Source organism: Chionomys nivalis, chromosome 22 (assembly GCF_950005125.1).
Source record: "Chionomys nivalis chromosome 22, mChiNiv1.1, whole genome shotgun sequence".
Lineage (NCBI taxonomy): Eukaryota > Metazoa > Chordata > Mammalia > Rodentia > Cricetidae > Chionomys > Chionomys nivalis.
In genome coordinates, this window is record NC_080107.1 from 6,590,708 (window position 1) to 6,608,552 (window position 17,845).

The 17,845-nt window shown below is 44.2% G+C and overlaps 1 protein-coding gene across 9 annotated transcripts in view; it reads left to right on the top strand.

The window, feature by feature from the left end:
* Positions 1-17,845, top strand: part of Sestd1 (SEC14 and spectrin domain containing 1) — a 95,095-nt gene that overhangs the window by 34,395 nt on the left and 42,855 nt on the right. For 7 of the 9 annotated variants that reach the window (XM_057754914.1, XM_057754917.1, XM_057754915.1 and 4 more), the window contains 4 exons: positions 4,707-4,772; positions 7,830-7,938; positions 12,282-12,372; positions 16,369-16,482. In XM_057754914.1, coding sequence (XP_057610897.1) covers positions 4,707-4,772; positions 7,830-7,938; positions 12,282-12,372; positions 16,369-16,482 — 380 coding nt within the window. The remainder of the gene's footprint in view (positions 1-4,706; positions 4,773-7,829; positions 7,939-12,281; positions 12,373-16,368; positions 16,483-17,845) is intronic. The other 2 variants (XM_057754919.1, XM_057754922.1) reach the window with 2 other exon arrangements.

The window sequence follows — 17,845 nt, forward strand, 5'->3', positions numbered from 1 at the left end:
GAAATATGAACATCACAGTCATGTGTTTTCGTCTGGTTTTTGTTAAGCACGTCTTACTGTACTTGGCCGATTTTGGAAAGTGTGTCTTGTCTTCCTAGCTAGTTTGCATCGTCATACCAGGTGCTGTCTCTTGCCGGCTTTACTGGTTGATTGAGAGTATGGCTCATTCATAGGTTTGTAGTGAGTATCCTTTTCTTGTGAAAATGGTGCTTGCGTTTGCCCCTGGGGAGAAAGCACGAACTGATGGTGCCCCTGTCTTATCTAACACTGCACTCTGGAGAGTTTTTAATGTTTATAAGAGCTGTCCTTTAGTCTTTGTTCTTTATGCATAATTTAACTCTTCCACAAGTCATTAACATAACCCAGAGAAGGAAATTAAAAAAAAAAAAAGGTTCTGTAAACACTTGAAAGCCAAGCCATAACAACTTAAAAAGGAGACGTATATGTTACGTGGGTCTATACCTGTGAATGCTGTGGAGGCCAGAGGAGGGCGTCAGGCTCCTTGGAGCTCCAGTTACAGGGAGCTATCAGCTGCCTGATGAGGGTGCTGGGAACCGAGCCAGGGTCTGGAAGAGCAGCAAGACTCTTGATGACTGAACCATCTCTCCAGTCCCTAAGCCGCAACCTGGAGAACTAGATGTGCGCTCGTCCCCGTTCCCTAAGCCGGAACCTGGAGAACTAGCGTTGCTGTGCAGTCGTGCCCGTTCTGTTGCTCGTTTGCTCGTGGCGGCTGTGGAAGAGATTGGTAGGCGTGTCCTCACAATTTATACTCCATTGTATTTGGTTGTGATCCATGCCCCTGCAAATGTGTATTTCTCATTGCTCTTTGTCATTTTCAGCATGACCCAAAACTAGCAAAAACAAACAAACAAACAAACAAACAAACAAAAAAAACTCTTGGGTAAAAAAACACTAGTACTTTGCCACATTGTCAAGGAGATTGAGCTGCCTCTGAGGAGATAGGGAGAAAACAGAAGGCTGCCTCAGGACCAGCCTGCGAGGGTGAGCCTAGAACAGAAGATGGAAATTCCTGTTTGCTCCTTTGCACACAGGAGAACTCTGTGGTAAACAGCTAAGCTTGGGTAGTAAATGGTATAAAATCCATAACCCAGCTTGCAAAGCTCTAGCAACACAGTCTGTACTCCAGGGTCTCCTGTAGTCACTGTATCTTGTGCTTAGTGGGGTTTCAGGAGCACAGATATTCTTGTCTCCTGGAAGGCCCAGGTTCAGTTACCCAGCACCCACTTCAGTCAGCTGATAGCTTCCCTCTAACTGCAGCTCCAAGCTGCTGTTGTAAAGGTCTCCATGTGCTGACTGACTTTTAAAAAAAATAAATTTATTTTATGTGCATGAGAGTTTTGTCTGCATATTTATCTGTGCACCACTTATGTGCCTGGTGCTCATGGAGGCCAGAAGAGGGGAATCTGATCCTGGGCTGGAGTCACAAGGCGTCGTGAGTCACCATGTGGGTGCTGGGAACCAGACCCAGGTCTTCTGTAAGACCACTGAGCCGTCTCTCCAGCCCTGACAACAGATTTTGTAAATAAAGTAGGAAGTGATGAGAAACACTGTGAAGTGCTGAGTCGTAGTGTTGTTTTTTAGGTCAGCCACAGTCCCCTTGACTGGAAGAGAATTCCCTGCTGACCTAAGCAGATAAAAAGAATTTACTGGAAAAGTGTTGTATAGTGTAAGGAACTGACGAGTAGAACAACAGCCTTCAGAACAGGAATTAAAGACGGCTCAGAACTTGTGCTGCCAACCAGATAGGAACAACCTGCCTACGAAGCCAGTTTTGCTGTGTGGCCAAGGGACCTTGAGGCCGAGCTGGTCCTGTTCTAGTATCTCAGCAGCTCTTTGTTTCTAGCTTTCAGAGACGTAAAACTTCTTGTAGGTGTGGTTTTCCCCTTATGGTTCTGTATCACACGTCTACATACAGCTGTCTCTCCCATGTACTTCTGACACTAAGTACAAGGGCTTTCCTCGTAATCAGTCTTCTAAGCACTGCCAGCTGTTCTTCACTTCACTTGGGCACCGTGTTCCAGAGTTAGTGTAAAACTCCTGAGCCTAAAGGCTGAATCTCACTTGACTAACCCCAAGTAGCAGGTATTAGGTCTCAGAATATTCCAGATCAGGGCTTCTCAGGACGTGGCCTTCTGAGAGGTTTTGCTAATTCACTGGGTCTCAGGTCCCAGGAAAGCCATTTCCTCCGTGTGTAATGAATGCCACAGCCCAGGCCTAGACAAAGAGAGGACACACTTGTGGTGAAATGTGGAGGGGTTTCAGAACACAGCTGTGTGTGCTCACTGCCTGACCAGCAGATGTCTTATTGTGTGGTCATGATGCATTAAATTTTGGGATGCTAGTGATTGATTCAGTTTGTTTCCCTCCTCTCCTCAGAGTTTTGGAGTGTGATGGCTATTCAGGCTTTCCCTTGAACTCATGATGGCTCCGCCATAATTTGCTCTGTTAGCATGGGAGTGATAGGAAGGGGCAAGTTAGCAGTCACCAGAGACACTCCCTTCTGTCACTCAGGAAGTTCCAAGGTCAAAGACTAAAGATTCATGTTCTGTTTTGCTGCATATCTGTTGTTTGTACCCAGTCTAGACAAGTTGGTGTTTACTTGCCTAAATACCACTGTATTTCCAGAGCTGTTGGTTGGTGAGCGGGTAGCATATTATGATGAAACCGGAGTGCCTGCTTCTGAGTCCCGATTCCCACTCTCACGAGCCACGTGATGTTGGGGCAGCTAGCTCTTACCTCACAATATTGGGAACGTTAAAGCTTGTGATAAACACTGAGTGTAAGGTAAATGTTAATTAACATAATCATTATTAGCATCGCTGTCAAACCTTATCTCAGGTTAGGACCCCAAGGTGATCATGGGGTGAGCGCTAAGATGTGAACACAAGTTTCTGGGTTCTTGTGCAGCTGATAACAACTGATCAAACCACCACAGTATTGATTTAGAAACACAAAATGCTATAGGTTTTCTGTCAGGATGTAAAACTGTGAGCTTGTGTGAACTCCTTTCTGTTAGCTGGGCTAATAGAGAATCACAATGAAAAGAACAAATAGAAATTAATGTTTGAGGAGCAGAACTCACGGATACGTCAATTGGTTTGACAGGTTGTTTTCTTTGTAGCAGGTGGGAATGGTGGTGGGTGTTTTTGTTTGATTTTCCCTTACCCACAAAGCCTATAAAGTAGTTCCCAGGCTTAATTGGCCTTGCTTAATTAGCCATTATCTGATGACTATATTTTTCTTTTTCAAATTCGGGATTTTTTTTTTTTTAAGAGTGTGTTTTCTGCAGGACAGAGCTACAACCTGAATGGTTTGTTTCAATCGACAGCATAGTGGCTGAAATGGGATAGGCTCATGGCAGGGTCCAAAGAGTCATATTTTCTACTCTGGAAACTTTCTTTTAGGAGAGTGGATCTCGCTGGGTTCTCACAGTGCTCTCCAGGTCTGGCCTGGCTGTGCTGGGTGGGGTGAGGTGCTGTGGAGGAGGGAAGGATAGAGGGGGCTGGAGAATCCTCTCTCAGCCCTGCAGGTCTGTGTACGAGTGCAGTGTAGTTGAGGCTGGAGAATCCTCTCTCAGCCCTGCAGCTCTGTGTATGAGCGCAGTGTTGTTGAGGCTGGAGAATCCTCTCTCAGCCCTGCAGCTCTGTGTATGAGCGCCGTGTTGTTGAGGCTGGAGAATCTCTCTCAGCCCTGCAGCTCAGTGTACAAGGGCAGTGTAGTTGAGCTTCACCTTTTTTTGTTTTGGGTTTTAAAGAGCCTGCTTTTCTCAAGTCCTGGTTAGGAGTATCGAGGGCTGGCCAGGTCTCAGAGTGCCTGCCCTGCCAAAGCCTCCATTTAAGGAAAACTGACTTGCTCCCAGCACTGACTGGTGAATATTCCCTTTTTGTAGAGAGCCATAAACCCCGGCGGTGACTCTGGAAAACCAAACAGTCACTTGTGGCTCACCCTGAAGGATAAACTCAGCCCCTCACTCGGGAGGCTGACGGGAGGAATGGCACAGGGTTGAGACTAGTCTGGGCTACATTATGAGTTCCAGGCCAGCTTGGGCTACAGAGAGACCCTGCCTTGAACAAAAACAATAGTCACAAAAGCAAAAGAAATGAAGCCAGCTAATAGATTACCCCCCTCCCCAGGAGAATCTGAAACTGTGAAATGTGGAACGCTGAAGCTAGTAATTGAGACTTTGCTGAGAAACACCATGGAGTAAACAGGGCTTCCGGGCTGTTAGAGCTTTTAGGGAGGAGGAAGAACATGGAATCAGGGTGCTGTTAGCCGCGGCAGAGGGATCAGCTATTTGGAACAAGCTGTGGAATACGGAGAGCAAGGGAAGACTGACTGCCTACTTCATGGATTAATAAAATAACTGAAGTAATTTTTGAGCTTTTGTTGTCTACAGTCAGTGTGCTGGCTCAAAGGTGTTTCTCTGAAACAACAAAGCACTAAAGCCTTTGGTTGTTAGCCAGCTGCAGCTTCGCCTACTAAAGAATGTTTGGCAAAGTGTGTAGACTCAGGACAGTGTCCCAGGAGGGAGTGAAGGTGCCAATGGTATCTTGTGGGGAAAGGGCAGAGATGCCACTAAAAATCTACAGCTCCCTGCAATTAAAAAAAAAAAAAACTTACCTGGATAAACGGTCACATGAGTTAGAGTCATTGCCGTGCTGTGCTGACATTTCTCTGTTTCTCAGGCAGGAGTGAGATGGAGGCCTCGGTGATACTGCCCATCCTGAAGAAAAAGCTGGCCTTCCTGTCAGGTACGTGTCCAGAGCTCTCCCGTAGGTAAGCTTTCTGTGATTGGTTTAACAGAGAGACTGTTGAGTTTCTTTTATAAAGTTTTGTTTTTAAGGCATTTCTTGCATGAGTTGCCATGATCCCTTGCTGCTGGTTCCTTATCGTCTGATTGTTATTCTGTTCTGTGAATGACTGACTGACCGCCATACTAATGAAGTCACGACTTCTCACTTCTGAAGTAAAGTTGAGTACCCAGTGACTAGCCTTCAGCAGGTGTTTCTGGAGTGATAGCTTCCACTCCTCTCAGCTTCTGTCCTCCACTGTTCTCAGGAAGCTTCCACTGTGCTGCCCGTGTTACAACATGCCACTTCTGTTCTCTGTACTGACTTGAATTTGCTTAAAGTTACTAACAAGAAGTGTACGTCCACCAAGATGATTGAAGGTGAAGACGGAGGATCTCCCGCTCCCATGAGAGCTGTTGTGTGCTGTATTCTGGCTCAGTGACTTTGGAGTCTGAATCATGGACTATATCGGGAGAGACTGTGCTCTGTGGCCCTGCAGTTTAGGGTCCCTCAGACTATAGTCTCTTTGTTTTTTCTTTCCTATTTCCCTGAGCTCTTGTCATTGTCTTGATAATTCTGATTTCTTTTTAAACCCCAAATGTCGGATGTGTCTTTGTAAGTTGCTGTATTGTCCTGATGAAGATGGTAACGTTGACAACACAAGAAGCTGAATTCTACTGGTGGTGTTATTCCTAATTTAATATGTGTTTTCTTTTTAAACTTGTGTTTTCAATCACAACTTGTGTTTGGATATGGATGATATTATTAGCATTCATATCTGTAGCCTTGTGAATTTCATAATGATTGTTTGATAATGTAAATTCTTACAACTGGAAGTATTGAGCAGGCTATAAGGATTGGTAAATTGGCATGCACCTATATAATCCCACCACTCAGAAGGCTGAGGCAGGAGAAGCAAAAGCTTGAGACTAGTCTGCTATAGGAGATTCTGTCTCAGACAGTAACAACCCAAACCAACCAACCAAACACACCAACTGCCTTGAAGTGCTTTAGGCATGCCAGATGTCCTTCAGGAAGATTGCTTCTGCACATTGAAATGCGTGTCTGGCTCTACTGTTGGCATCTGTGGATGCTGGCTTCTTCTTTGCACCAGTCACAACATTGTTCGTGTGCATCCTTTACCTCGTCCACCATAACCGTTGTGAAAGTTTGTTTCTCGTGGCTTCTGACCCTTCCACTTCTACACCAGTAGCTATTTTTGTACCCTGAAAGAAGCTGAAGATGTGGAGTTCAAGGTAGTGTAGTCTTGAGGATTAAACCTGACCCCTAAAAGGAAAATTTCAAAGTGGTTTAGATATCACCTATAGCCTACGTGTGAACGCTTGGGTGTCTAGTTTAAATGCATGAAAAACTTAACAGTTTTGAAGAGCAATTGAAAGTTCCCTTGTCCAAGCCAGGCATGGTGGCGTGTACCTTCAATCCCAGCACTCAGGAGCAGGTGGATCTCTGAGTTCGAGGCCAGGTCTATATAGAGAGCCCCAGGACAGTTAGTGCTGCATAGAGAGACCTTGTCTGAACAGAACAAGAGGTTCCCTTACCCTCTCTTAAAATCTTACCTCTTGACCAATACAGAAAAATGTTTTCAAACCAACACAATTACCCAAGGGCCACTATCACTGGAAGTTGCTCGTGTAATCCATTAAAAAAAATAAAGCCTATATTCTAATCAACAAAAATGCTATTGAGTCGCTGCGTATTAGGTCGAACCCTCCGAAATGGCGGTTTATTGATGTTAGACAAAGTGGTTCAATACCAACAGTTGCATAGAAAATAGCCCCTTATTGCTGTCATGCCATGAATCGCATTTCTGTCACTAATGGAAGTCTTTTTCACCTCAGGCTTTTCAGTTTTTAGTGAAGAATTGCTAGAGATTATACAGAATTGTTTTCTTCAGGATTTGCTGGTGTTTAGGCTTCTAAAACTATTGTAAATGTCCGTTGGTTCTGACAGGAGGCTTCAGCGTGAATCTATTTTGAAAGATGGATGGTATGAATAAAAGCTCTGAGTTGACTTGTGTCCTTTGCAGTGCTGGAAATTGAACTCGTCACTGCCCACAGTCCTTGGCTGTGATGGTCTCACTTTGTAGTCCAGACTGGTGTTGAACTTGCTGTCTGTCTTCCGGCCTTTGCCTCTTGTGTGCTTAGGTTGCAGGTGCCCATTATCAGGCTGGCTTCAAAAGTTACAGTTTACACTGAGGGCAAACAGGACAAGGACTTGAGATTTCAGCGTGCCCCACTTCCTGGCTTCCGCCATGTTCCCTGCTGTGTCTTTACTGCCATCTGACAGTCTACAGCTGGCTGTTCTGCCTCACATGGCTGTGACTGAGTGTGTTATTTTGCTCTGAATCAAATAATCAAATAAGCACGTTATTTGCTGCTAATCAGTCTATTGCATAGACGAGTCTCCCAGTGCTTTCCATCTTACACGCAGATCCACGGCTCATCTCTGAGCAGCTCAGGCCGTCTGTCATCATGGTGTGTTCTTTCAACCTGGTGTTCTCACTTCTGCAAGTTCTCCCTCAAGCTTCTACTTTTCTTATACTTACCACAGCTTTTTTTTTTAAATCATTTTCTCTGTTGTCTCCATTCCTTTTTATAGCATTTTAATGGATTTTATATGAAGACACAGTGTCAGAAATTAGTGGCCGTAATTCATACTGTTGTTATGACTTCGAGCTTTCCTTTCCAGATGCAAGTTTGTTTTCCTGGCGAGCACTGATTGTCCTAGGCACCCAGGAAGTGTTTGATGAGCTGATTCAATTAGGCAGCAGCCTAAGAGGAAGAAAATTAAAATGATTTTGGTTTTGATGAAGATTGCGTGGATGCATTTTCTTCTGAATTTTTATGTGGTTTTTGGTTTTGCTATCATAAGCATTTATAAACTACAGATAGCCATTAGATATTTCCAAACTGTGTGATTGTTTTAATAACATTGGATTAAGATGTTATTCATGTGCTTTCTTACTACCTGGTAAACTTGAATGTGTCTCTTCTGTAGGAGGGAAGGACAGGCGCAGCGGCCTCATCCTGACGATCCCGCTATGTCTTGAGCAGACGAACATGGATGAGCTGAGCGTCACTTTGGACTACCTACTCAGCATTCCAAGGTGACTCCACAGGTGTCCTTTTCTTCCATTTCAGTATTGTTTCCTATTGGTTCTCGCTGTTGAAATGTCACATACTTTTCTAGTAGTGAAATTGCAGTTAAAAACTAGAACCAGGACCTGATGGCAGCACAGAGATAAAATAGTTGACTCTTGGGTCCACCTCCCAGCACACAGATTTCTAAATTCGTACTTTGAATCTTTCAAGAACAGTTAGGGTAAGCATCTGTTTACCATGGAGCCTCAGTAAGAAGAGAAATGAGGGGCTGTGAAGTCTAGTTTGGAGGTATTCATAGGTAAAAGGGCTGGTGCAATGGGCCCATGCATAAAGGTGCAAGCCTCACTTTCTGAGTTTGACACTCAGGACCCACGTGGTGGAGGGAGAAATCACATCCTGTGGATGTTCTCTGACTTTCACATATGCTAACCCCCAAACAACAAACAAACAAGTAAATAAAATGAATGAAAATGGGCAGGGCAGGATTAGCGGCCTGCATACTCCTTTTCCATGAATCTGCCTCCTGGCACCTGTCTGTGAGGCAGAGCTCATCCATAATGAGGCTGCTATGACAAACCGCAGACCTGTGCAGTCACACGCACTCCCCCAGGAGGCTCTCCTGCAGGCGGCTCGGGAGCTGAGGCTGAGTGCAGGCACAGCAGATCAACTCAGTCTCCTGGCTTGTGTGCACTTAGGAGTCAGGTGGTGCAAGGGAAAGAGCCAAAGCGCTAACCTGCTTAGCCTCTCTCTTGTTTCTCTGGTGATGTGCCTGAAAATAGTTCTCCAGTTCTTACAAGGATGGTTTAGTTTTTTGAGTTTTCCAGGGTTTCTGCTGCCTCACTAATAAGGAATAGACTCGTGTCTGTGCATATGAAGTGGACTCTGAAGAACTTTGCGTCCATCCTCCCACAGTCTAAGACGCCGGAAGCTCTGGAGGGGGGACTGTTTAATTTGCATTGCCCCAGCTCTGTGCTGTGTAATGTGTCGTCCTTAGTCAGTGGTCAGCACCTGTTTCTGCCTTTGTCTTCCCGATGGCTTTTTTTTCTCTTTAGAGCTCTGCATACGCCTATGTGGGCTTTGTAGGACCTGCTAACCGACTATTCTCAAGGACTCATATTTGTCAAAAAACTAAATAAATGAAAAAGTGGTGAGCGCGGTAGTTGTTTACAACCAGCTTTGAGCTCTGTTTTAAAACTTGAATCATTGTAGACCCCAGATTTGACCTGTGGTAGATGTGGAAGGAACACCCCCGCCTAAGGAAACAGTAGGTGGTGTTCAGGCATTTAATTCTCCTGCTCCTCTGAGAGGAACTCTGTTTCCTCTCTCCCATCTTAGGAGGGAACTGAAACATAGAAAGGGTTAGCATGGGCAGCGTGGCCAGAACCTGTGGCAAACTAGAGCTGGAGACGGAGTCAGAGCCCAGCTAGTAGGCCCCAGCCTGCCGGTGACCACTGTGCCCCATGGCTGCATCTCTTCTTGCATTTTCGTGGGTACACCAGCCAGGTGAGTATGGCTGGTACGCTTTGGAAGAGGAACACAGTATTCAGATACTGGTTAGAGTAGAGGCTGGGGTCCATGGAGACCGTGGTCTGGGCTTCATGTCAGCGAAGGAATACACGGCCAATGTATTCTGACTCAGGCGCTATTAGACAAGTCATCACGTACTTTAAAAGGCCTTCTCATCTCAAAGCATTGGGCTAGGAGTTCGCAGTCTTAGAAGACGAACATTCTGACATTCTGCAAGCATGTTCTTTGATGAAGATGAATGCCACACACGGCATTATCATAAAAACACAGTCAACCCAGTGCTGATAGGGATCAGCAGAACTGTGAGCAGAAGAGCCCCTAGATAAAGTCAAGAGACAGTTACGAGTGTCAGGGCTCGGACCCTTGGGGTCCCTTGAAAGGCCTTCGTGAGTCAGAAGTGAGGGTGTTTTGTATCTGCATTTCTTTTACAGAGCTGTTTGAACCCAGCCTTGTTACCCCAGAAAGGCTGTGAGGAGTTGGGGATCTCACTTTTTTTTGTCTTTTTTGCATGGTATAGGAATCTTATTTATGGCACCCTAGACCATGGAAGTGCCCTTCGAAACGCATCTGAAATGCCACTTGGTTGGCAGTTTTGAAATAGTATCTCTGGGTTGTGTGTATTTTCATTTTCTATCTTAGTGAAACATGTAAGAAAATTAAGGGTCTTTTTCAGCACGGTAGAAGATTTAATGTACTATCCTTTAAGATTGTTACAGGTGGCATTTGCAAGCTTCATTACTTTCACAGTATTAACTGGCAGGTTAATTTATAGTATGCATTGAAATATAAGTGTTATGTTTTGAAAACATATTTAACAAATGATTGTGCGACCTACATCTCAGGGTTACAGATGCTAACAAGAAAACACCATGTGCCTCTGGGTGGCAGGCCCACCCTGGAACGCTTTGTCTTGGCTCCATTTCTTGCAAAGTTCTAAGAACTAGAAGACCCTGAGTTCTTGCCTGTCTCCAGAGGCCACTTAGCATCTGACTGCCCTGACTCTGCTGGCCTTCCTGGGCTTGCAGACACATTAAGGCATAGTGGCCTTCAAATGTGTCTTGGTGGGACCTCTAGGAATTTCTTCCTCACTTGCATCTGCAAATGCTGACTGTGTGTCTGGTTTCTCCCCTACCCCTGCAAGCATTTAAGTGCTATCGAGTGTCTAGGCACAGGCATGCATCACACTCTTCCCCTCCACAGAGGATCCTTTTCCCCCCAGTGTAGATCCCAACATTGAATACATAAAGTTTTAAAACAAATCTCACTAACTTGTCATAAAATATGATTTTAATAACATTTGCAGTTGAGTGCTTTGTAATGTAGTCTCAGGGTCCTGTGATCACACTGACTCTAGATAGTTTCCGTCTGTCCAGAGAATCTATACATTAGCAGTTCCTTCCCGCGTTCCTCTCACCAGCTGCTTGAGTCGGCCGCTAATCCGCTCTGTGGCCTTGCCTGTGTTGTACATTTTGTACCAGAGAATTAAACAACATCTGGGTGTTCAACCCTAGCATCGTATTCTGAAGGGTTACCTGTGTTGTGGCACGTGCCAGCTGCTCAACAGTGCTTTGGATGTGGCGCACTGTGTTCTTTCTGTTTAGCAGTTGGTGGACGTTGGATTTCTACTATCAGAACTTATGCTGTTATAATCTTTACGTTCACATTCCTGTGTGGTCACATGCTTCAGTTGGCATTATCTATCTTTGGGATACATCTCGGTCGATTTAGCCCAGTTTCTGCCTTTGCTTACCAAGGATCCTGTTCCTCTTCCAAATACTGAGCTCTGCTTCCTCTTCGTGGAGATCTCACTGCTTCTCAGGAGAACTAGACATACTTTGCCTGTCTAGTTAGATACGTGCTAGAGAGTTAGCATGTGTTGTTAACTCCTGTGACTGCTGTGGGTGCTGGGAGGGAGCAGGGAAGGCTCAGGAATCCCCTAGACAGCCAGGTTGAAATCCTTGGGAAAGGTTGGCTCTACCTTTCCACTAATGGGTGCAATTGAAAGGACTCTGGGCCGGACTGCCTTCATTTCCAGATCTTTGCTCTGGGAAGCAAGGCTGAAGTTTCCCCCACTGTACTGAGAGAGGACAGGTGAGGTCATTGCATTAAGTTTATAGGTACATAATGATAACAGTGAATGTAGCTATGTAGTTTTGTCTTTAGGATAGAACTTTTCCATGTAGCAGCCATTACATTTAGTAAATATTTGCATAAACACAGTACAACACATTTTGCTTACTAAGGGTAACGTTTTGTTGGCCAGATGACTAAGAATGAGAAAATCAAGGCAGTGATGGGTCAGAGGTGGAGCATTCAAGTGTCCAGTCAATCTGGAAGCAAGTGTGACTTCAACGTGGTGGATCTCTGGGCACAAAGATGCCAGTCTCCAGTGGTTTAGTAATAGCTTATTATTTCCACCTGTGTGAAGCCGTTTCCTCATAAATCGTACAGTCTGGTAAGAAGTGTGCTCGGCATGTGGAAGGTGGTTCTTACCTGGCTCTTTGGTCCCATTTTTAGATGGAGATATTGAGAAACTTTAGGGAATGTTGGAATGGTCCTTGGCTTTCATTTTAAGACCTTAGCTTACCATGCTTAGAGTTATTTTCCTTCCTGATCAGCTTGTGACTAACACTTCTAGAGATGAGAAAAACAATGTTAGAAATGGAAAGAATACTCTGGAGAATTTTATCGGTTGATACTGTAGATCAGACCAAGCGAGGTGATTTGTACCCCACCTGCTATAAAGCTTTTGCCTTCCTCCTTCAGGGTCATGGGGAGAGTCTGGACCTCGTTAAACACCCATAATTGTGTTTTGTTTCAGTGAGAAATGTAAGGCCAGAGGATTCACTGTGATCGTGGACGGCAGGAAGTCTCAGTGGAATGTGGTGAAGACGGTCGTCTTAATGCTGCAGGTGATTCTTTGTCCTGTGTCTGTCACTCAGGAGATGGCTTTCCATTTTATAGCAGGGTACCATGGTGAAAATTACAAGTACATATTATTTATCAGTTCATGCCCAGGCTTCTCAACAGTGACTCAGTTCTGAAAAGAGATTTCACACAGTACCATTGGATTGCTTAAATTCAATTTTTATATGTTTAAATTTATCAAGTAGAGTTGAGCCTCACCTTGCCTGTACAAGCTTTAGAGGCTGAAAATAGATTGGCGTGTTGAAGCAGTCTGAGCAAGAAAGCCTGTGGTTGTCTCGAGAAGACTGAGGGCACAGGACTCACCTGGCTGCTCCATGTGCTGTACTTTCTGGGTCTCCCTTCCTCCCTCCTTCCCTCCCCTGGGTTCCTTATTGGTTATACAGGAATCGAGGATGGACAAGTCAAGTTTGGCAGGTGAGCCTTAAATGCTAGTGGCGGCTTTAAGAAAACAAAACCCACAAAGAAATAACAATAAAAATTTAGGATTTGTGATGATCACACTAAGAATTTATATCCCAGAATTTATTTCATAGCTGTATCTTTAGGACATTAACAGCTTTTAAATTCACATTTAATAAACAGCTACTAAGTCTGCAGAGTGGGGGCGAGGCATCTTGTCCTGTATTTCTTCATGTCTCTCACGCTGGTCTGTCAGTCTCTGGCATGGAGCAGAGATTCAGCAAACCCTTGTCTTCTGTAAGGCTACATTGTCATGTGACACGGAAACATCCCAAGGGGTGGGCTGCTCTCAGGTATCTGGTCTTCCTTAGAAGTTTCAGAAAGGGAGCTATTTCATGACACCCCCAAATGAACCAAATTCAGTTAAAGGCATCGGTAGACTAATTTGGGGAAAATTTAATTCATTCGGCAGGCACAGGTAGCTTGTTTGTTTTAGCAAGTATCAGTGGCATAAACGACAGTCTGAGCGTGAGCAGTGACTGGCTGCTCCTTTAGGGCCGCACAGAGAAATGGGACTGAGCTTTAAATCCTCAATTAGGAGAATCCTGTGTCATGCTTCATCCATTGCTTAGGACACTTGGGTTGAGAGGATTTGAGGGATGGCAATGAGGAGAGATAATTACAGGTTTTAACTTTGGTGTCAGAGTTTAGCATGACTCAATACTGTCTGCGTTATTTAAGTTCAGCCTCACAAAGTTAGAAGTTGGCAAAGCCCAAGTGTTGGGCCCTAGCTTTTTCCACACGCCTGAAGTGATCCCAGATTATTTACCTATTGCTCCATTATTTGTTTTTTTTTCTAATCTGTATGGATATAGTTCCTACATTCATATCTGTGTATCACATCTGTGCCTGGTGACCATGGAGACCAGAAGTAGGTGTTGGATCCCCTAGGACTGGAGTTACAGACAGTTGTGAGCTGCCATTTGGGTGCTGGGAATTGAACCTGGGTCCTCGGGAAGAGAAACCTCTTCACTGCTGAGCCTTCTCTCCAGCCCCTGTTGCTTCCTTCTTAAGGATAAGACTTAAATGCGTCCTCACTGGGCTCTGTCCTGAGATAAAGAGGTGTCCTCAGAGGACTGGTTTCTAAAATTGGTGCCCCACAGCAAACCCTCTGCCAAACATGTGGTGGCCTCCCAACCCGAGACTTCTGTGAAGAAGTCATTAAATTCCACTTAGGTGAGCAGTTCGTTGATGATGGTCGTGTGTTCTTCCTTTCATCGTGACACTCACCTGTCACTGGTGAGCCCTTGGACTTGCTATGATCTGCACTTGGCTCTGTGGCAATTCTGTAGAGCAGTCAGCAGACTTAGTCCCTGCTGTGCTTTCTTCCTCATGGATAATTTTGTAGACATTTAGACTGACTCATATCTGACTTTTCCAGAATTCCCTTGACCATTTTCTCGTTAACTATCTCTATTCAGGAAGTGACTTCGGTGCTTTGATCTTGGGCTGGAGTCAGATGTTTGGTAGTTTCCCCAGCTCCATGAGAGCAGTCTGCCTATCACTAATGTTCTGAAAGAGGAGCCTTGTTTCCCTTGCTTCTCATAGTTTTCCTGTGCAGTGGCTTAGAAATACTGATTTTCCATAGGTCAATAACTGAAGAAACTACACCCTAAACTTCCCAGCCTCTGTGATAAGGATTCTGAAACAGCTGAGTTCATCCTGCTTACCTTAGCGACACCCTAGTCATTACAGGAACACTGCCATGCTGCTGTGGAAAGATCATTTTCCATCTCTTCCCAAAAAATTGTAACTCGGTGCGACCCTCGATGGCTTAGAGTAGTGGTTGGACTATTGGGTTTAAATAAATATCAGGAGCTGACTGCACACAATGCAAACTCTCCACCACAGAACTGAATAGTTGGAAAAGAGGTTCTTGGGCCCTCAAAGTCTAATATATTTTTCATCCGGACATTTCAGAAGTAATGTGTTGACCTGGTCCAGAGCCTGTGAAACTGGCAAGACCGAGTCAGACACACCTGACTTGTGATCTGCCGTCATCACCTCCAGCTCTAAGCTACAGTTACTTGAGTGAGATCCACTGCTTAACGAAGATTAAACTATTTAACAGATATTGTTGGAATGGGTTCTGTGTGTCAGGCACTGAGGTAGAGAATGACATTCATAGATAAGTACCTGCCATTGGGAAGCTTAGGTGCCATTGGGGAGTCAGGCAATGGGCAGTTAAGGAAATGAATGAGAAGCATCAACTGGTGGTGAGAGCTGTGATGAATGTGGACACACACACATGCTAATATACACACAGATGCTCACACAGATTCACACACATACATATACAGATAACACAGATACACTCTTACAGATGTACACACACAGATACATAACACAGATATACTCTTACAGATACAGAGACAAACACAGATATATAACACAGATACACTCACACACAGAGATAACACACTCAGATACATACACAGAAATACACAAACACAACAGATACACACACTTTTATACACAGACACACAGAAGTATACACACATTCTTATACACAGATACACACACAGGCATAAATACAATTACACACACACAGACAACAGACACAGATACATATATTCTTACACATAGATACACACAAACAGTCACAGATACATATACCCTCTAGATGCAGGGAAAGCCTCCTTAAGGAGGGAGCCCTCAGTACAGGACACAGAGTGAAGAACACCCTGAGCAGAGGGAGTGGAGGCGGGTTCAGACTTGCGTTCTAGGAGGTATGAGCTCAGCGATGGTGGAGGAGCATGCCAGGAAGAGGCGCACAGTCAGGTCTGACTCAGCAGGGATCCAGCTTGAACTGCATTAGCAGCTGTGACCAGGCATTCTGACCCCAGACAGTGTAAAGCAATGAGGCCTTTGCAGAGTATTTCAGGAAGTTAGTTTGGGATGTTAACAGAACGGATGGTAGAAATGAGTAGATTGCAGGGGTTTCTTCAGGTTAGACGTTTGCACAGCTTCCTGATTAAGGAGAAGTACTTAAGTTAATAATGCTAACTACCACTCTTGGTCGTTGTAGAAAATGTGAAACTGTGTTGTGTGAAAAGGTGGTTTGTCTTCTCCCAGTTACTGATCACAAAGAACCCCGACTTTTTATGTAATGGCAGATAAGAAACCAACTTTGTGAGAAAATGGATTTCTCATCTCCTGAAGAAATTCTTCTTAATGGTGGTATTGGAAAACATTTGTCCTGTGCATTAGAAAAACTAATTTTAATAGTTTCTTACCTAAAATATAAAGTCTTGTGGTTTACTCTAAACATGCTTTCAGCAGGGATACTGTGTATAATAAATGTAATTGATACATGCGGTCTGTTTAGAACTGTTCGAAAACTTCTAAATAGCTTGTCTTTCTTTGTTGTCGCTTAGGTTTTGAAGTTTGGAGAATTTCTTTGGCTTTCTTATTTGACTTCTTTTTCAAGTATCATAGCATAATTGCAAGTGTCTAGTGATTTGTACATCTAGTAAGTCATTCACATGTGTAATTTGTGCTTATTCTTCTATGTTTTGCAGAATGTTGTTCCGGCTGAGGTATCCCTTGTATGTGTAGTGAAGCCAGATGAATTCTGGGATAAGAAAGTAACCCACTTTTGTTTTTGGAAAGAAAAGGATAGACTTGGCTTTGAGGTAAATATAATCCTTATAAAAAAGAGTTGTGTCGCGTCTTTGGAAGTAGATCTCACTGACTTTGCTGTGCGTGTTCTGTTAGTTACTTAGAAGCGCTAGCTCTGTGCTGTACTGTAGCCAGTATACACTCGGCGCTCGCACGCTTGTGAAATGATTGTGTCTTCCTCATACACTGTAAAAGCTTCATCTCCATCTGTACACTCTTTATTAACTCCTGCATAACTGAACCCTTTGTGTTTAAAGTTTTCAGTGATGAGGAGGAGGAACTGTGGCAAGTGGGAGGCCACTCTAGACCTCAGAGTGGACCATAGAGTGTATTGTCGGCCATGTGCCATGTTTATTTTCTTACATGGAGTCAGTTTTATTAGTCTCTGATCCTTTTGTTTAGGTCACTTTCCCTTTGGCCACCTTCAAGATTTCATTTTGATTTTGGTTTTCAGCACTTTCATTTCATATGTGTAGATCTTCCATTTGGTGTTTATCCTGTTTGGTAGTCTCCGTAGTTCTTGTATCCCTGGACTGTGTCCTCCAGTTTAAAAATTCTCTGACACTTTGATTTGAAATATCTCTGTACCCTGATTTCTGTACTTCTGCGATTTTAACTATATTCATGTTAGATGATTAGAAATTTTCTCACTTGGTGTTCTGTTTAACTTTATTGTCCCCTTCTTATTTATTTAGTTCTGGGGACTGAACCCAGGGTTTTGTGAGTGGTAGATAAGTGCTCTGTGATGGAGCTGTGTCCTAGCCCAGTTTGGGTGTTTTCTCTTTTAGAATTTTTTTCAGTTTTGATTCATTTTCAGACTCTGTGTTCAGTTGTGCTGAGTTTGTTGAGAAGACCGCTGGAAAATTTCCTCATCTGTTGCCATGGTTTTGCTATGTGGCATCTCTGTTTGATTCTTGTGTACCCAGCCTTCCATCCATATTCACATTCATGGATTGAAGTCACATATGAAGATATTTGAAAAAGTTCCTTCTGGGGTCAGGAAATGGTTCCAGTGCTAAAAGCGCTTTCTGAGCAAGGACCATATTTCAGTTCTGAACCCAAGTGAAAAACTGGACATGGTGGCACATGATTAAATCCCAGTCCTGGGGAGATGGGCGTAGGTGGATCCCGTAGTCTGGCTGGTCCGCCAGCCTGGCTTGCTTGTGACCTTGATGGCAGTGAGAGACCCTGTGTTTAAGTAAGCAAACATACAAAAGGTTGACTGGCACCCGAGATTCTGAGGAATGCTATCCAGGGTTGTCCTCTGGCCTCCACTTATATTGGCATGTGCATTGTACAGACAGATAGGCAGGCAAGAAGAAAGACAGACAGACACATACAGACAGACACACACACACACAAAACCTAGACAAACAC